The sequence below is a fragment of the Citrus sinensis genome, chromosome 3 (assembly GCF_022201045.2).
Source record: "Citrus sinensis cultivar Valencia sweet orange chromosome 3, DVS_A1.0, whole genome shotgun sequence".
Lineage (NCBI taxonomy): Eukaryota > Viridiplantae > Streptophyta > Magnoliopsida > Sapindales > Rutaceae > Citrus > Citrus sinensis.
The window spans coordinates 41,560,472-41,575,734 of NC_068558.1; the positions used below are offsets into that span (position 1 = coordinate 41,560,472).

Genomic DNA, 15,263 nt, shown 5'->3' on the forward strand with positions numbered 1-15,263 from the left:
CAAGGCCAAAACCAAAGGCAGAAACCATCAACGGAAGAAACTAACACAGACAAGCTTCCAGGGGGATTCAGCATATGGAACTGACTGACCCAATGAAAATGTTGAATAAAATTGAAAATATGCAAGTGTGATGATTAAGAAACTGGTTCAAAGGGCAAATGACGAAGACAAAGAAATCGTGTGTAAATGAATAAGGAAATAATACAAAATTGGGATACATCTGGGGTCATTTCTTCGTGGTAAACGAATACCATTTTCCTGATCTCGCATATAGTTTTCTTTTGCACATATTGTACACTGAGATACCTGACTAAGAAATGAAATCATCCAAAATAGTATTGCCAAGTGACAGCAATACTAGCTACTAACAAGATTTTCAGTACTAACCTAAAACTAATAAAAGAGTGAGGCAAGGATGATGTTGGCTGCTCCTGTGGTCTTCCTCTGAGCTTGGCTGATAGCCTGGACAGCAGCTGAGAAATCCAACCAGCTTTGTGGCCAGCTGCAAGCAGAAAAATGGTTTAGTCATGGCATCTAATACTGGAACACAATTACAGAAGTAGCACATCAGGTAGTGGTGGCGAAATTTTAGATCAGGTGGATAAAGACATAAAGAGCATCAAATAATACACTACCGTGCATAATATTAAAGATTTTTTCGAGCATGGCCTCCAGAGGCATAATCGAATTCAGGCCCTGAGCTCAACCATGAATTAAGCATATCAACCTAAATTTATTTTTGACTGGGTTGTAGATTTTGCAATCACTAACAATATTTGACAGTATATCCAAATCTCATTAAAACTTGAAAGTAAATCTTTCTGTTCTTAGTTGTTTGTATTCTGACAAAATTGCACGAAAATTAAGATGTCATCAAGAACTAATAGAGTCAAATTTTAGATGTTAGGAAATGAGGAAATTTAAATCGGTCTTTTCTACTTGCACAGTTCCCTAAAATATTGCTAACTGCCCTAATTAGCCTGTTCTAATTGATTGTATCCAACCAACACACATTTATGAATGTTGCTAATAGCATTGTCAGCTGACTGAAAGATATTTTATCAAACCTGAAGAATTGAAATTTGCTTCCAGTTAACCGACACTAAAATTGAGAAACACATCTTGTAAAAGTCAGATTTTACTATAAATTATAATTATGTATACTGCTGTTCTGTGTTTTCTCATGCTGGATCAATAGTATTTCTAGATAAGAGTTACCTCTGCTTCTAAGTATTCTCTCCTCCTCATCAACACGCCTCCGAAGCACATTGAGCAATGATCCAAAATACAATGCAAATACTGTGCATGTAATGGTGATGACGTTGTAAGGCATGCTGAAGTCAGGAGTTGTTAGAGGAATAAGTAACACTTCTGTGTAAGAAAGAACAGGACTCGTTTCCTGTACCACAAATTGAGGCAATAATTCAAATGATGCTAAATATTAAAAATGGAGTATTTATAACCAACAGTAAAACATTATTATACCTGAAATTTAGACAAAATCGGTGAGTTGTTCAAAAATTCATCTTCAGAGAAATTCATCCTTGCATTGAAGCTAGGAAAGCTTATTAGCGCTGATGGAATGTCGAACCCTTGATTAGCATCAGGAGGATATTCATCAATGTGTAAGAAACCCTATTGAGACATTTTGAAGTAGAAGATAAGAAAATCAAATATGTGCAAAAAATTAAACTGAATGCTTGTTCAGTTTGGCCTCACAATCACCGAGGAACATCACATTCTAGATCCAGTTTTGAGAAAGAGATCAATTGAATAAAAGAACACGGGCATTGTATAACAGTGTCTATAACTACTGAAGTTAGGTGTTAGTCTCACCAATGAGTGGGTCAAGACACTTTATTTAGATGTCATGAATAACCAATCAAGGTGAAATAATTTACTTTCTATCAAGTAATGACAGCATGATTTCTTATTGGCAAAGGTAATAACATGCATTCAGTTTTAGTTTAGTTTTCTGTTCGGAATCAATGCATAAGTATAAATTGAAATGTATTCTAAATTTATTCTCTAGTCATTTTCCCAGGTAGTAAATGGAGTGACATTATAGATCATGGGTTTTCGTATGACAAGAAAACATGCTTAATTGTCATATGTTTGAAGATACTGAAAACATCATCATCATCATCATTATTTGTCTTTAAGTTTGATATAAACTTCAGAGCATTACCAAGATTTAAAACTAAGCAGTTTGATAGTTAATTACATATTTCTCCCATTAAACCTATAATTCATAAACCATACCTTATCAAACTCTAAAGAAAAAGCAGCTGATTTGGAGCCACAAGGAAGCTTCAGAATCATCTCCATTACCCCAGGTGATACCTTATCTTTGGAAGGCGAAACCCGTATCTTGTCTACAACATCTGCCATGGCCCTAGGCTGTTTATCAACAAACACTTGCAGGGTATGAAAGTACACCTTAATATACCAAGGCACAACTTGGAAAATATCAACTCGCAGCTCACACCTCCCATCAATAATATGACTCGTCGGTAAGCCCTCACTTGATTCTGTAGGTTCCAAAGAGATAGCGATAGCACCCCTTTCATTCCCACTGCCCATTAAGAACCTACTAGCATGTAATGGTGCCTGTTGACAGGACCAAACTACAGGAATCTTCCATGTGAGCCCCAGATCAAATGGCTGGGAATCACTGTACTTTTCAACTGAAAATCCATAAATAACAGATGTGCTCTTGCCATGCAAGTTATCTACTTCTTCAAACACCTTGTCTGGAGTAACTGATATCTTAAAGGCATGGTTACTCTGAAAACCTTCAGATTCAAAAGTGTTGGCCACATATTTAGCATTTTCCCTCTCCAGATTCTTTAGTTCACCAACCAGACCGTTATCAAGTTGAAGGTATACATTACTAGACTTAGCAATAACACATTTTCCAGGGATGTTCCTCCCAAAAATTGAACTAATTGACCAACTTGGTTGTATATTTGTTTCAACAGAATAAGTCTTACCCGTTCTCCAGCTACTAGGCTGAAGAACTACTGTAAGGGTTTGGTCTAGTCCAATGCCTGAATCCACCTCATCTGAACCAGATTCACTTGAGGTCAAACGCAACCGCTGAGAATGATAAAAGCCTCTGTAAATAGATGGTCTATCCATTAAAGCAGAAAGCCCGGCTTTGTCTCGACAAGGAAGCAGCTTCAACCATGGAGTAAGGTTCTCAGTGCAAACAGCTTCACGTGGCAATGTACCATATCTCAGGTTGCCAAAAGATGGCTTAAAGGTCAACTCAGGAGCAGAATAGGTGGTAGAAGACTCTAGGAAATTAATAGAAGCACAGAAAAGGCCTGAAAGCGTGTGGGTTAAATTCCTCCAATAAACATCAACTAGAGATTGAGGGACATCAAACACAGCCCAAAGCTCAACTCCAGGGGGTTTTGCATTATTGCTTGATAAGGGATCAAATCCACCCCATTGTTCATATCTCCAGCGACCCTGAGTAAAAGATAATTCCATTTCCTTGACTCGAAACTTCTTAACCTGTAAAGGCAATACTATCCCTTGAATAAAACACTATATCACAAATAAAGCAAGTCACAATTTAATTTCTTAAACTCTTTTCAGTTAATAGATGTAACTGATCATAGAAACTTGTAACGAAGCCCAATCTCTTTGAACTTGGACTGACAAGCGCTTTCTGAAGAGCTTGCACTTCTTTTGCTAAGTCTTAAACTTAGCAAAATAGTCTACAGCTTCAATCCTAAACCCAAATCTCATGACCCACTAAGAACCAGAAAATAAGCAAATAAACCCAAAAATGTTGTAAGTCATTCAATATCACACTTCTCAAACTTTAACTAATAAAATCTAAGATAAAGCAAGAAATTTTTTTTTTAAAAAATCAATCTTTACTCCATTTCTAAATTACACACTATAAAAAGTAAATAGGGTTTACAATTTTTACTCACACAACATAATGACCCAAAATAAAAGGCTGGATTTTGAAAATAAATAAATAAATAGTAGCGTACCAGCTGAGCGATGGCTTTGGGAAAGAGGTGATGGTGGCGGCCATGAGAACTAGAGTGGGGAGCTCTGCTTTGGAAATGAAAATGGGCCAACACTTTTCGATCGGGAAATGGCTTTAAAAGCAACTCCTCTGAGAATTCTTCCCCTCCTCCTTGTTTAAGAACCGATCCAGAAGAAGAAACTGTAGCATACAAAAAGAGTTGACAGAGAAGTAGGACGACGACAGCTAAAAGATTCGACCTTCGAGATAATAATATAGCCATTTATAGGTTGTTGATCTTGTGTGAGTCTAATTGAAGTCATGAGAATGAGACGGGGCTATCAGAATCCGCCATGAGATTAAGGAGAGCACCCCCTTGGAGCTCTCGGAGGAATATAATTTTAATTAGTATTTTTATTTTTTTGGGTTAAATTAAAAAAAAAAAAAAAAAGTAATTGGCGTAACTTTGCAGTTTCTGGGCTTGGAATTTTGATGATTATGAGACTAACGGCCCAAGAATCAGCCCATATATTTGCCTGATTATCCATTATTTTGTAACAATTATAAAGTGAAGATATCCGAACCCACAACCCCAACGGGTAAAAACTAAGTTTGAAAAATGTTCACAGGATGAAGGATCAGGTAAAACTTACTAAATAAAAATTCATTAGCAATAGGAGACGTTTTAAAATCATACTATGCTAATCACTTGTTCTTTTCGGTTCTTGCTTCACTATTGCAATTTTTTTTTTTATCACCACCATCAAGTGAATAATGAAATCATAATTGATTAATATCAACTATATTGGCATTCAGTGGGAGGTCTAGGGTATCTATGCGTATCAGAGCAATAATCGTAAACCATGTGATGCCTTCTCACATTCTGATATCGTCTTCTTTGGTTGGAGTCAAGTTCCCAAAATCTCACTTCATTCCACCAATAATGTGAAGCATAACATTGATTCATGTCTGAGCTTTTATCAACAGAGCAGCGGGCAACATCAAATCCACGGTAACGAGCCTCGAATGGTGCATAGCTCCAGCTAATCTGCATTCGGCCTCCATCTGTTGCCCAACTGGCGTTCCACAAACTTGCTTCTATTTCCTCAAGTTCCTGAACATTCTTATGGGAATGTCATCCACGTGAAACCTGACAAATTGACCAATTTTTCGCATGTACTTTAACGTAAGTAAGTAGCTAGGAAAACAACATGAGAGTAAAAGTGATAGAAACTGAAAACCGTAGGGTTATATATATATATATATATATGATCTGAGATTTTAAAGTGTGGAAAAAGTCCGGTAAAATTTTTAAATCATGGGGTTTAAGAGAATTTAAAATTTAAAATGTTTAAATCTTACTGTTTATTTTTTGGATTTTTCGGCATTTTAAAAGTCTGGATTAGAACATTTTTAACGTATATACACACAAACAAAGAGAGTGTGTGATGGAGAGATTATTCTTACGCAATCTGATGATGGTTCCAGAGAATTTGGTAAGTATGAAAATCAGCAGTGATGCAAACCAGAGGCTAAACCTCTGCTTTCTTCCCCCTATGCCATTTGTGAATGCGTTTGTTGATATGTAGATAGGTTTTCCTTCATTATTGCCCAGGAATTCAATGTCCACCTCATGATGATTATGTCCTTGCGACGTTAGCTACCATTTAGTTAATTAAAACAAACTTCGATTAATCACCTTGCAAATTAAAAAAAAAAAGGAAGAAAATTGATTAAGAGAATTAATAGATAGTGGAAATGTATCAGTACACACATAAAAAGCAGTAACAACTCCTGCAGAATTGACTGGTATCTTCATCCTGAACCTGAAATAAAAGAATCCTGATCCATAAAGTAGCTTTGATCCAAACCCAGCTCCTACAACACAATTATAAAGGCAATGTAACGTTCATTTTTTTTTTTTTCTAAATGCGCATGCATAATGAATGCCACCTCGTTAAGAATTAATGATAATTATCACCCGAAGGATAACACAGGGACAGCACAACTTCTCTTCCTTGATTTGGTGTCCAAAGTGGTCGTATCCCCACGTAATGTAATAGTTTTGATCGAAGCTAACGTTGCTGATAATCCTTGAAGCGAACAACCCACCGAAAAAAGCCAGTAATCGAGAGATCAAATTCATTCAAGCCGATTTCGATTTTTAATAATTGCGGCAATTAAGTAATTATAGAGAAATGCTTTGTGGGGTAAATTTATTTAGATGAAGCTTCCCAAGAATTAAGCAATAAAAATGCAAAAAGGATGTGAACCAACAAGTAGATTCACCTTCCTCACACGCTTTATCCCCATAATGAACCACATCATTGTACCAATAATGTTGGAAGCACTTCCAATAAAATTAAAAAAAGGACTTCTGACTAAAGCATTTTATATCTTATATAGTATGGAATTTCTCCCATTATTTTAAGGATTAAGAAGTTTGAGTATCATACATACTCATCACTTACAATTTCGTATGCTACTTAATTTTATTGGTTACAAATTATAAATGGTCACCAACTCTAGTGGCCATATATTTTGTATTTTAGTAAAGGCACTCTTTGGGAGGATGTGGGTATCTAGGTCTATCAGAACAATGATCGTAATACATGTAATTTTTTCTCACATTTTCATATTTTGCTTTTTGGGTAGAGTGCAATTTCCAAAATTTCTCTGAATTCCACCAATATTGAGAAGAATAACATCGTTGAATGCTTCGGTTCTGATCATCATCAGCTGGGCAGCCACTGATGTCAAATCCTTGAAAATGAGCTTTGAATGGTGCATGAGTCCAATTAATCTTTGTTCGGCCTCCATCTGTTGCCCAGCTTTCTCCATTCCACAAGCTTGCTTCTATTTGCATTGGCTTTGATGGATAGCCTACTCCAATACTTTCAAGATTCTTGAACACTCTAATGGGAACATCGTCTACGTAAAATCTGTCACAAAACAACAGTAATTCAAATCCATAGTAACTCTATATAAATATATATTTAATTGATTAAAAATATTGTCAATATTTCATTTCCGGTGGCTGAACCAGAATTTTGGTTAACTTGGGGACATATTGAACAAATTATAAACTTGATTATCCCAAAATAAAATGTTTAGAATAAAGGGGGCTAAAAATGTGAAATTTTTAGTGAAATGTGCTAAATGTAGGATAGGACCCTTATCTTCTCAGGAATCTTTGATCCTGACCTAAACGCACAAGGACCACAGGCACAAGTAAAATCTTTAATGAAATGTGCTAAATTTAGAATAGCACCATGTTGGGGACAGAGACGGTATGGTCTAAATGGGTCAGCCACCTCCACTGAATTAAAAAAATATTCAGCTTTCTATTTTATGCTAGTGTCTAATTACGTTACGTTGTAATCTTTATTAATTTGCCTCTTAATTTCATTGTTCTACCACTTTGCTCTTTTAAAATATTTTAACAACTCAATAACTTGAAATCGAAAGTCCAACAGCCCTAATCACATTACATTGAGAAGGATATTTTGGATAGTTTTGATAATGAAACTATTGAATAATGTTATCAACTTATAAAAATGAGTCATGGATGAAAGACAAAACTTTTATATTTATTATTATTTTATAAAATTGCCCCCTATAGAGTAAAATTTTGGCTTCATCTCCGCAGGCCACAGCCACAACATAGGTTCACCCTTGTTGCACCCTACAATCTTAAGAATCATCACTTACCACCCTGCCGTTTTCATAACACCCTGTTAGGCTATTACATCCTGCACGTTAAAATTTAACAAAAAGACAGTGGTTGTTTTATAATTGGATGAGTTTTTCTAAGAAAGTTTTGACATCAATTAATTAGAATTCAAAAATTGTAAAGAGGGTAAGTTATAAGACTCACAAACTATACAGAAAAAGTGTTATTCTCCTTGTTAAAAATTACTAACAAACTTTAATTATAAGAGCAAACATTATTCACCTATAAATTAAATAAGTTACTTGGTTGACAAACAGTACGCATAATTTAGTTGGAAATCTGTGAGAGAGATTAATTGGTCTTACACAATTTGATGTGGGTTCCAAAGAATTTTGTAAGTGTGAAAATCAGCGGTAGGGTCAAACCAGAGGTGCATCCTTTGTTCTCTGTTCCCTACACCATTTGCAAACACATTCGTCTGTAACGTAATCGGCTTGTCTTCTCTGTTGCCCAAAAATTCAAAGTCCAGCTCATCATGTTTATCGCCTTGTGAAGTAAGCTGCCAATTTCAACTCTTTGAAAATCAGCATATAAATAGATCCTCCCATTAATATTTTATGTGACATGCATGGACCCATGCATATGCAGTGAAACTGTTTCTAGAAGAGAAGTTGATTAGCTAAGAGACAAATAAATATTGATACTTAAAGAGCTAAAAACTTGCTTTTATGCATATGAGATTTATAGTTGATGAAATGAAAGTAAGGGTGGCTTTGGTATACTCACGTAAAAAGCAGTGACAATTCCAGCGGAATCCTTGTCCGTTAGCTTCATCTTCAAATGAAAGAAGCCTGAACCATAGTGTAACTTCGATCCAAACCCAGAACCTAAAATACATGTAAAAGTAGTCGATCACTACATTGCTTTTCTCAACTTATATAATTACTATCGCATGATCATTATGTTATATATCATCAAATGACTTACTTAATGTCAATAAAAATAAAAATAAAAACGTGTAGAGGGAGAAAGATTAGTGTAATGATTAGTGTAATGGTAGCTTTAACAAATTCCCTAATATGACACCCGTTCAATTAAATAATAGCTTAACAATATACCTCGATTGCAAGAATCAAACCAGCTGGACTATCTTATTGGGATAAATAAAGCAGTACTTGTTAAACCGAAAATAATGAATATCTAGTATCAAAAGTTTCAAGTCAACTACAGAATTCTACGTTGAAGATTCAAATATATAGCTTGCGTGAAAACTTAAAAGCATTATTGAGTAAGAACATGGTGAAAGAGAGAATAATATTAACCAGAAGAATGATCCATGGACAGCTGAATAGCTCTCCCTTGATTTAGAGACAACACATGATCGTTTCCCCACGTAATGTAATAATTTTGATCGAATTTAACGTCACTTTTGGTCGCCGCAGCAATCACACGACTGAGCAAAAGAAACACAAAGAAACCTAGAAACTGAGAGAGACCCATTGATAATATATATATTTGCTAATAGTTAAAACCAGTACCAGATTGTGTGCTTTGTGTTAGCATAGAATGATGAATTTATACACCACAAAAAAGGTTAAAACGACGCCATGCGAGCCCGAACCCATAAGCATAAAGAACAAAAAGACATGCATGCATAAAGGGTGTGAGCCATAACCTTAATTCCCCACACGCTATTGACTTCTCTTACCATGCTATCCCCCATAACAAACCACATCATTGCAATTTAGCAATGTTTAGAAGCAAAGAAACTCCAAGAAAATTTGATTAAAAACACGTTATAATTGTGCTTAAACTTCAAATTAAACCAATCTTAATTGAATGGCGCGAACGGTTAATTGCATGATGGGTTTGACGTCACAATCAAATCACAGATATTCGACACGTACGTTTTTTAATAGTGTTCCAAGAAGGTGTGGGCTCCAGATTAATTCATGCCCCGTACTCGCTTTGTTGGTATTGTTACTATTGTATTATAAAATTGATTTACTAGATTTATTATCACTTTTGATGCTAGTATTTTAATCCCAACGTGATCTAGGTCTTCAGATCCTGCGTGCATGTGTGTCCCTTTAGAAACTTGAAATGACATAAAAATATACTATCCAAATTATTAGGGTTTTTGCATATATTGTTAGTTTTGATACGCCGTGGACACTTGCTTGTTTCATTTAAATAATATTGAAGATTCCAATATTTAAATTTCAATATCACGTGTCTAGAGATGGTAAAATTCAGATTCAGATTTATATATAAGTGCATTCAAATTCGAATCTGCATTGATATTTTCATATTTGGATATGGATGTGGATCCAGAAAAAATGCAGATTTGGATACGAGATACTACTAGGTGCATCCAAATGCGGATCATAAATCCAAGTCTAACACCACCGCAAATTCACAAATAAAATTATAAAAATACCACATAAAATAATGCCAGATCTGGACATTTTTTTATTTAATTTAACTTATATATTTTTTAATTAATCCTATTATGTTTTCTAATTTAACTTATATTATTTATTTAATTTTAATTTAATAAATAATTTAAAAAATAATGTAGATCCAGATATCCAGTTTTTCGATTGGATTTGCATCTGGATCTAGATTCACATATTCCAAGTTTTAGCATTCAAATCGCAATTTTTTTAATGTGCGGATCTGGATTTTCTCATATTCGGATATTTGCATATCTGGCCCAGACCTAGATTTTTTTACCAACCCTACATGTGCCAATTATATGTTAGATGATAAATTTTATAACTTGCAAAAGTTACATAATTACTATCCAATAAATGAATATCATATTAGTTGAAACTTATACTAGGACTTAGATATTAAGATGCATGATTAGCATTGCTAGTTTTATTTTTTAGGATGAGGTTTTAATTTTTCTATGTGTATGTGGAAATTGATTTTACTTTAATCATTTGAAAGTAAATTGATCCACTTTGATATTTTTAGCTTAGGGCCAATTTTAATTTACCTTCTAATAAATTTATTATCTTCAAAATATCCCTCAAATTATTGTAAACCTTAACTTATCCCAACTATTGTTAAGAAAATAATTTCTTTTCATCAACATGTCCCCATTTGCACTGATATTTTTTATTAGGGATAAGTTAAAATATAAAAATTTAGGAAATATTTTTAAGATAACTAATTTATTAGGAGAATAAACTAAAATTAACCCTACAATTTGAGAAAATCTTTTTAATTTTTTACTATAAATATCATGGATTGCAATGTAACGAGGGAAAAAGAAGTTAGTTTATCAAACTATAGATCTTTAATTAAGTTGGTTTTAATTCAAAAAATAATAAGCTGGTTTAATTTTTTTATGTTGGCAGAGAAAATTAAATTAAAACTTAATTCAGCAACAAGTGGAATTTCTTTGTGCGTGATTTCATCTTCTTTTTTTTTTATTTGCAGTTACGAGATGACAATTCCAGCTGATTCAGGATAAAGGGGTTTGGAATTCTTTCCCACATTTTTTATAGCGGGGTTTCCAGAGAAAAGAAAGATAGCAATTATCCTTATCCAATTAGCTATGTTTCACTTTGTCCTGTTCCCAGTGTACTCTTTAATCCCCTGTACATGCATAATTATGTTCCTTGACATCAATTTTAGGGATAAAAAACCAATGAAAGTTGATGAAGATCAACACCATTTATTATCGTTTACAGAGGTCAGAGATCAGATTCTTGAACACCAACCTGCACGTACAAGAACTGTTACAACAGAATGTACGTTGTCGAATACTTTTTGCTTTTGCATGGACGGTCTACAGGTTTAATTAATTTTATATAATTAAAAGAAATATCATGCATCGCTTCAGCAACTAATGAACTACTATAGGTGATCCGACTTTCTTTGATCTCATTTAATTTGGGAATTTCAGTTTTTCATCTTCATGGATAATAATAATAATAATAATATACAACATTTACAGCAAATTCACCTTGAGAATTGTAATTATCTGAAGGTGGCTTCCCGCTTCAGGCACTTGGTGACAATTATGAGTTCTCGGGGGTAAATCGGAAAAGGTAAAATTACCACCTAAATGTTACTTTCAGAAGGTCATATAAGTGCCAAAACTGAAATAAAAAAGATAAAATTAAAATAAGTAATTACCATGAGGATTTTGTATTTTTGTAGAGTACTAAAATGGCCAAAGCAGGACTGATTTTTGAAGAATAAGCACTATCATTGTCACTAGATAGATTACAGTCCAAAATTAGGAGTAAAAAAATGTGAGAAAATGCATGTTATTACGTTCCGAGTGAAGTTGGTTATACCTAAATGGCTAAATGTAGTGTATATAAATAGAGAAGCTACAATGGCCAGAGTAAAATCTGAACAAAGTTACCAACCATGATGCACAAGGACCCACCAAAACATAAGAGATGATGTATACCCATTTCGGCAACAGTGCTCCAAGAGGGTGTGCCAAGGGTTTCATAAGCAGCAATAGCGGTGATTTTACCACCCGCGTCAACGCTGGAAACCCTTCTCAAGATTCCGAAGGAACGCCATTGTTCCAAGATATCTAATTCTTGAAATCCTATCCCATGCTTCAATCCACTTGAAAAGGGGTCCGCAAAGGCGGGAGGCAGTTGCCTTCAGGAGAGGTACATAAACATTCTTATAGAGATCATAAAACCCAATTATTACAGTTATGAGTGAGATTAATTAATGTATAAAAGATTCTGAACAGAGGCGGCATCCAGGGACTGTATATATACTTTACAGAGCACTGCGTATGATGGAAGAAAGATGACTCAAGAGGGGAGGCCCGCTTCAGTTAAAGTAAGAAGCTTCAAATCAGAAGTGATTATCTGCTGCAATTCAAAAGGAAGATCCCTGTTGTTTTCCATAAGGAGTAGAAAGGAGTAACCATACTCTGTGGACTCAACATTATTATATATTACTATATTTCGTCCTCTCTTCCCATTTGTTGATTCTTTCACCAGATTCTCCGCATTAAGTACGTCCTTGGGGTCCGCTGGACATTCTCTAACATCAAAGAATTCATCTTCTGAAAACAGCTTGGCTTGAGATGCGTCACCAAACGACTGTTCTTTAGAAGCGACGGTAATTCCACGTGAACGATGAGGAGGAATTTTGTCGTGTAGAAGGACTAGATTACGCTGTAGCGACAGCATTTCGTAGTGGGTGCCTGAGAACCATGATGTTACAGAGCTCAATGCCTGACTGATATTGTTAAAAATTCCCATTTTCTCGAAGCTTTCACTTCTAAAGCAAAGGATGCATCAATCTGTTGGCAGCATTACCAAATAAAGCAAGGTAAATGAATGGTTAATCAAGCACACATGAGAAGGACGACTTTCTTTCTGCAGATAAGTAGTGAAGGCATACTATAGGCACTTCAAAGGAACGACACCCTGCATTTGGAATGTACACTCAAGTTTGAACACGTGTTTTCAGATGGGTAGAGTTTACGTTCTTTATATACCATTTCTGTGGTTGAATCTATACAAAAATATTCTATATACTAATGCTAGTTCTTGTTAATTAATTGTGGAGATGGTAGCAATTCAGCATGTATATATGAGTACCTGAAGTTCATTCGAATAGTTCATACCGCGTACATTTTTCTATGCAACTTCGAACACAATAAGGCCATGTAAGTCCTCATATAAGTTCATTAAAAAAGAACAAGCCTTCTCTGTCAGACTGGCCAGGTTAAATATGACATTCAACCACTTGTAAATTTTTTTACTTTCATGGCTGGAAGAGCTGCAACTGCACTCGTGCACGAAGTTCTGGTGTTTCTGAAAGGTGACATCCTGCTGTACTGAAAAGAGGGAGGGGGGGGGGGGGGAATGGGACTCAAAATCAGCATGATGCGGAGTCCCACTTCTCAAAGACAACGTGCAAACACCAAATCTTAGTGATCGTGAGAGGCTGATCGTGAATGTTTATTCTTCCACCAGGATCAGAAACTCAAGGCTAATGGGGGGCAAAGTACACGAATGCTCGTGACAAGGAAGATTGAACATCTCTGCAGCAAATGAAACAAAGTGATCCAAAACATCAAACATCTGAAGTCATCAAAATGATAATATACTAATGAGCACCTGCAAAAATATCTATGCAACGTTTTCAGTAATACTATGTCTGCTCAGGGAAAAGCGACATTGGAGAAATTGGATAAATGAAACAAACCAGCCCGAAGAGCAAAATCTTTTTATTATTCAGAAAAGAAAACTTCAAAATTTCTTTAATTAACGCTCCCCTTCGAACATAACAAAGGATCAAAGACGCTGCTATATGCTGCAGTCCAAGGTATCACATTATCGAAATTCGGGCAGGATTAGGACTCTAGAATCTGAAAACACTGTGGTATCCTATTATAACTTCTTTTCAACGAGGGAAACTTCTACCTGAGACCAATTTGACTGGCCACTGTAATTTCTCCTATTTAACATCAACAATAAGTTTAATTGACTCGGTCGTACTTTTTCTATCAATTAAATGGCCAAATTTCTATACAAGGGATAAAAAAGATGAAGAAGAGAGTCCATTTCCAGTAAATTTTGAATCTTCTAATTGCCTCCTGTACCCCTCCGGTAAAATCCGAACTTATAACGCCAAAATTGGAAGAACTGCCTTGGAAAATCTGATCTGTTTGCAGAGTTAGCCTAATAAATAAATATATAAATTAACTAATTAGTTAATTAATTAATAAAGATGAAAAATAAAAAAATCTTTATTTGAAAATTTGAGAATATTGACTAAGCATGAGAAAAAAAAAGGGGAAAGAATACGAAAAGAAATTATTGGCGAAAGTCAGGTGCTCGAAATGGAAACGAGAGAAGAGGGAAGAAGAGAGGTCGAGACCGGAGAACAGAGGGGCAGAATGGTCATTGTGTTGTTAGCTGGTGCCGCCAAATTTAGAATGAACATGAAGACGCCACCTGAGGAGCGGTCGTTTTTACCGTCACTAAATATTAAAGCAGAGTATAACTATATAAAAACACGATATACTTCCTCTGCTGCTCAAACTGATCATTCCCTTTTGTTCAAATGATAAAAGCTCAAACTTCAAATTTGAAAATGAATTTAGTTACTGTGGGTGATCAAAGATAAGGCGCCTGAAATTAGATATCTTGGAATTTTTTTTTTAATATTACTTTACATAGAAATTTAACCGATAAATACATGAGAAGAAGCCGCTCCCAAGCCCTAAAGAAGGGAACAAAAAATATTTTCATTTCCAAATATAAGGTGAGAATGTATCATTCAACCAATAAATGGTTTGTTAAGATATTATGATTTATGAAAGATAGAAAATGGAATTGATTTAGGAAATTTGGCCAAGTTTAATTTTAAAAAGAAAAAAAGAAATCTTTTTTTTAATGACTCAGGCATTGAAATTGAATTTATTTGGTATAATTTCTATTTGAGGGAAATACTCCGACGAGACCAAACGTGATGAGCAGATGTTTGGTGGCAGAAGTCTGCGAGCAGGTGTGTCCTGTAAGAGCCAGGTAACAGGGGCAGGAATATTCTGCTCATCCACGAGCAGGTTATCCGCGAGGCCAATTTCCTGTAAGA

General features: G+C 35.1%; 2 protein-coding genes and 1 pseudogene across 2 annotated transcripts; all 3 read right to left on the minus strand.

Annotated features, from left to right (window-relative positions):
- Window positions 1-164: 164 nt before the first annotated feature.
- On the minus strand, window positions 165-4,395 carry LOC102611777 (uncharacterized). The gene is made up of 5 exons (XM_006479200.4): window positions 4,014-4,395; window positions 2,263-3,522; window positions 1,486-1,635; window positions 1,219-1,399; window positions 165-502 (listed from the first exon to the last, which is right to left on the minus strand). The coding sequence occupies exons 1-5, from the start codon at window positions 4,272-4,274 to the stop codon at window positions 324-326; spliced, it is 2,031 nt and encodes a 676-aa protein (XP_006479263.2). The 5' UTR covers window positions 4,275-4,395; the 3' UTR covers window positions 165-323.
- Window positions 4,396-4,787: 392 nt separating this feature from the next.
- On the minus strand, window positions 4,788-6,137 carry LOC127900834 (xyloglucan endotransglucosylase/hydrolase protein 2-like; annotated as a pseudogene).
- Window positions 6,138-6,374: 237 nt separating this feature from the next.
- On the minus strand, window positions 6,375-9,237 carry LOC102609979 (xyloglucan endotransglucosylase/hydrolase protein 2-like). The gene is made up of 4 exons (XM_006479274.3): window positions 8,987-9,237; window positions 8,451-8,551; window positions 8,030-8,223; window positions 6,375-6,933 (listed from the first exon to the last, which is right to left on the minus strand). Exons 1-4 carry the CDS (start codon window positions 9,162-9,164, stop codon window positions 6,540-6,542), a joined length of 867 nt encoding a protein of 288 aa, XP_006479337.2. The 5' UTR covers window positions 9,165-9,237; the 3' UTR covers window positions 6,375-6,539.
- Between the last annotated feature and the right edge of the window lie 6,026 nt (window positions 9,238-15,263).